The following is a 4530-nucleotide window of genomic DNA, read 5'->3' on the forward strand; positions in this document are numbered from 1 at the left end:
CCTGCTGATGCACAGATCATACCATTCCAGATGTGCTTCCAGGATGCGCCTTCATCTGTCCAAATCACTATCTGTTCTCTGCTCCCTGTGATCTAGACGACATCACCAGTGAATGCCATGCACCAAGACACCCTTCCAAATAGGTGATGTAGTCTAGATTGCACTCACAATATTTTTTACACTCTGTGAGAGGGAGCTGTGTTGTTATAGGAAAAACGAGGGAAAACAGCTGCATTATGTAGATCCTCTGGGATAGACAGGGTTGCAAACATATTACTTGCTTATTACTTGCCAGATGATTTCAAGACTGGTTTCTTCCTTCTTTAGGGAGAACACTACAAGTCTCCTCTGAGGATGACTACTGTTCTTCTTAGGAGATGGGATCATTTGCCCCATATTATTTTATACTTTATTTTTAACCCCTCCAGGTACCTGGATTTAGTTTGCACTTATAAAAGGGTGACTGAGCAATTGCAATATTTCCATATTCATTCTTCTACTGGGCAAGAATCTCCTAACTTGTCATACCCATTACAGGCTTATGAGCATACGGAGGGAGAAGGAAGAACACTGTTAACTTTTATTTTAGAAATATCAGTTTAGCAACTAATAACAATAATAATTTCCCCCAAGAGGCAGTCACTCTGGCCTTGCAGTCTATAGTCTGGAGAAAATAAGGTCACCTCAGAACTTGTTCAGTGAATTAATTTCAGCATAAAATGAGGACAAAGGTGGGTGAATGCAGTGTACACAAAATGCTGATAATCCGAAGGGTGTGGTGCTTTGAATTAGTGCAGGACAACCACTACCTAATAAGCAAGGGCTGAATACATTTAACACCAAGACACTGCATATCCTGGATTTCACATGGAACTAATGATATTAATGGCATATTTTCTGGCCAGTCGCAGGATACGCTCCAAACAAGGATCTGATGCTGCAATATACAACCTACTACATTTACCCTACATGAGTCAGAATGCAGACAAAAAATTAAGGCTTCAGTACAATTTTCCTATTAAAAAAATAACCAACCCTCCAAAATCCTGATACTTAAAAACATGTTCCTTTATACAGTGAAACATTTCCTAAGTCAGTGTTTCCCAATCGGTGTGCCACAGCATTTTGGGCTGGAGCCGTACCCCCCGCCTACTGCTGCTGCGGACACAGACAGACAGGGGGCATGGCTCCAACCCAAAATGCCATCTGCTGGCTGCACCCCCCCCCGATCGGTGTCTAGCTGGCCGCACGCCACTCCCCCGCTATGCGTCCACTGTGCTGTGGTACTTTTTTATTTAGGTAAGTGTGCTGTGACTCGAAAAGGGTTGGGAAACACCGTTCTAAGTGACCTTAATGCTGCAAACTCATACATGCTTAATTTTACGTACACAAATAGTCCCTTCAGTTGATGGCAGGCCCCTAAAGTACAGGTTTCCCTCACTTTCTGTAGGTTCTGCATGTGCAAATTTGCTCTTATGCGATGACCCTTTTTATACCAAAAAGTTGTTGTATGTGAGGTAAATTCACTCTTATGTGATAAGTGTGGTGCAAGCCTGAAGTCAGCTGCTTTGTGCAGTGCATTGTGGGAGTGACACTCACCAAAATATAGTCTCCTGTGTGGATCTATGCTCAAAAAAATAATAATTTAACTGCTCAGAAGGGCAAGTTGTTAGCCTGTACCATGCTGCAGTCATATACAACACATCGTCCTCATCTTCATTCTTCTTGCCCAGCAACAAAGAAAAATAAGCACAGTTGGGATGGAGTGATCTTCCTTCCACCTCACCATCTACGCCTGGAGATTTACAAGTGGTGAGCTAGAGTTTAAAGGAAGTGCCTTCCTAATTCTCCAGCATATGGGTGAAGAATTAATATATTTTTTAAATTTTTCATAAGCTTCACGAGACACCTTAGCACTTCAAGAACCCAGTCTAACTGCCACTAAAATACAGAAAGATTACTGACTCCTCAGGGATGCTTGAAATCCATTTCCTGAGCAAAACCACAGGAAAAAAAGCAAAATTTGCTTTTTTGCATGTATTGTCCATCGCGCCCCTTCCCCCTCCCGCTGCTAATTGGCTGTGGGGCCCCATGCCTTGCCTTGGATGGGCAAGAGGCAAAAACCATGTTTCTGCCCCAGTTTCGTCTCTCATGGATGAGCAGCAAGGCGTGGGGCCATTGGGGCCCTGCTGCCAATCAGTGGAGGGAGGGGGGGGGGGGGGGGGAAAAAAAAAAAGGGGGGGGGGCAGCAAGAAAAGCAAGAATAAAGGAGCTGCCGCCTTTCATGCTTCACATTTCTGCCACAGTTTCAGTAAGTCCCTACGAATTTCATTTTACCCACAGAAAAACACAGGCTTTTGTGTTTTTTTCCTGAGATTTCCCCCCTTTTCTCTCTGGAAAACTAGGATCCCTGCTCATTATATTTACTTTAAAGAAAACTTGACTGTTCCCATGGGGTCTGGCGTCTTGGGGCTTTTAGCAACGTCACTATGGAAGCCATGCAAATAATCACTATTCACAACATCCCATTGGTTCAGCATGCTTTGTAACTGCCTACCTGCTAATCAAAGTGGAAATTTTGATTTAAAACAAATGCAGAGGCATGCTTTATTATACCAACTGAAAACTGTGTCAACCCACTGTTTATCAGAAAATTGTTTTTTCCACAGTGGCAAAGGAATATAATGTTGAAAGGCTTTACTGTTTTCTGACTGTAATATTAGTGTGAAGATATTTAAGAAAGCTAAGTGTCCAAGTAAAGAAAAAAATGCATTTTCAACTGAAAACCCATACCTACATATTCAGAACTGCATTTTGCTAATCTAATTACAGCAGAGTTGTATACAAGTTGAATACAAAGCTAAGAGATTTGGTCAGCAGATCAAAATCCATCTTATTTGTAAACATGTTGATATTATTCAATAAGCAATCAGACATATTAAAATAATTGACAAGATTATTTCAGATTGTCCAAGCAAAATATTTTCAATCAAGACACAATTACCCTATTGATAAAAGTATTATTTAGGACTACCTACCATAAAGGTTGTATCTGTTTCACCACATTTGTAATTGGGAAATTAGGTACAGTGACTGAGAACCTATCCTGCCAAAGCACATCTGTTTAGATGAAATGAAATGATAGTTTCACTTACAATGGAAATGGTCATTAGAAAAAAAAGTTCTGTCACTAAAATCTAGATATTTATTTTATTTCTTGAAAAGAAAGACAAATACTTTTATTATAAATGAGCATATTAACTTGGTTACAAGTTCAACATAGTATCTGATACAGTAATAGGAAATTGCCTAGTGCTAGACAAGTACATAGAAACCGGGGAATATTCATGCTCTAAAAAATGGCAGCCATTTATGGGGGGTTTTTAATTCAGAATGTACCTTGCCACTCCTTCAACTTCCCAGTATTTCAAAACACCTTTCACCTTGGGCTATCAACTTTCTCAATTATTAGCTTCCATAAAATGCCTGAAGACCTGATCCTACCCAACTAGGATGGATGCAAGCTCACTGATCTATGAAATCTGTTTACACACTTCTCCTGAGCAAAGTTATATTTCACCTGACTTTTATTTTTTATTATTACAGTACTCTAAAATAAAAGTCATGTTTATATCTCTTCTAAATATTAGACATAAAACTGCATACACATTTGCACCAAGCTGTGCATATGCAATTACATACCACTTGTGAGCAATTCTTTCTACCATCTTCAGTTGGCTAGGAGATGCCATTTCCATCTGGCAGACAATTAACTGGCCTCAGATACTCATGGATTCATTACCCCTCAGTTAGACCTCTGTAGTGCAAGATGCTGGCGGACAGCCTTCAGCAAGTAAGAAACTCCTGACAGGTACAGAAAAATGCAGTGCATCACCTCAGCAACCCTAACTACCATCCATGCATGAAATCTGCCTTTTGTTCTCTATGCTGCTTTCCCCGCAGACAACTGAATCACGTTCAAGGTCTTCATCTTTGTCTTCAAAGTCCTCACTGGCCTGGGCATCTAAGGAGCCTGGCGAACACCAAGGCTGCTCCTCGGACATAAGGACAAAGCTCATCCCAGTGGACATCAACTTTCTCAGGGGCCAACCCAAGAGAGCAGGATGAACTCCTGCAGCCATGACGGGGGCATCACCCACCCTCACCCTTTCTGGGCCAGGCCAGTTTCTTGCCTCCCTGACACAGGGCCCTGCCACACGTTCAGACTAGGGCTGGACAGAAAGAAACTGGCTGTCTGGCATTGTCAAGCGCTGGCTTTGGCGCAGGGGGGCTTCATTTTTATAGCTCCACAGTTGTTTTTATAACGATGCTAGTCTTCGGCAGACCTCAGGGTACCGCTGTACAGGATGGGGTGGAGCGGGATGACCCCGTCCCTACTTCGCTGCTCCGGGCCACCGGCGCCATCCACCTGCCAGGGCCGGGGGCGCCCTAAACTCATGGCGCGCGTCACAGCGGGGCCGGGCCGGGCCGGGCCGCGTGCACCCCGGGAAAGCCTCTCTGCCCCGCCGG

At 43.0% G+C, this 4530-nt stretch overlaps 1 protein-coding gene across 5 annotated transcripts in view; it reads right to left on the reverse strand.

The window, feature by feature from the left end:
* STAMBPL1 (STAM binding protein like 1) overlaps positions 1 to 3858 on the reverse strand; it is a 35259-nt gene extending 31401 nt beyond the window's left edge. For all 5 annotated transcript variants that reach the window (XM_025210461.1, XM_006028990.3, XM_025210459.1 and 2 more), the window contains exons 1-2: positions 3703 to 3858; positions 3039 to 3120 (exon numbers count right to left, since the gene is read on the reverse strand). In XM_025210461.1, the coding sequence (XP_025066246.1) occupies positions 3039 to 3041 (3 nt within the window). In that variant the 5' untranslated portion in view covers positions 3042 to 3120; positions 3703 to 3858. The remainder of the gene's footprint in view (positions 1 to 3038; positions 3121 to 3702) is intronic.
* Positions 3859 to 4530: the final 672 nt, after the last annotated feature.

This window comes from Alligator sinensis, unplaced genomic scaffold (genome assembly GCF_000455745.1).
Source record: "Alligator sinensis unplaced genomic scaffold, ASM45574v1 scaffold557_1, whole genome shotgun sequence".
Lineage (NCBI taxonomy): Eukaryota > Metazoa > Chordata > Crocodylia > Alligatoridae > Alligator > Alligator sinensis.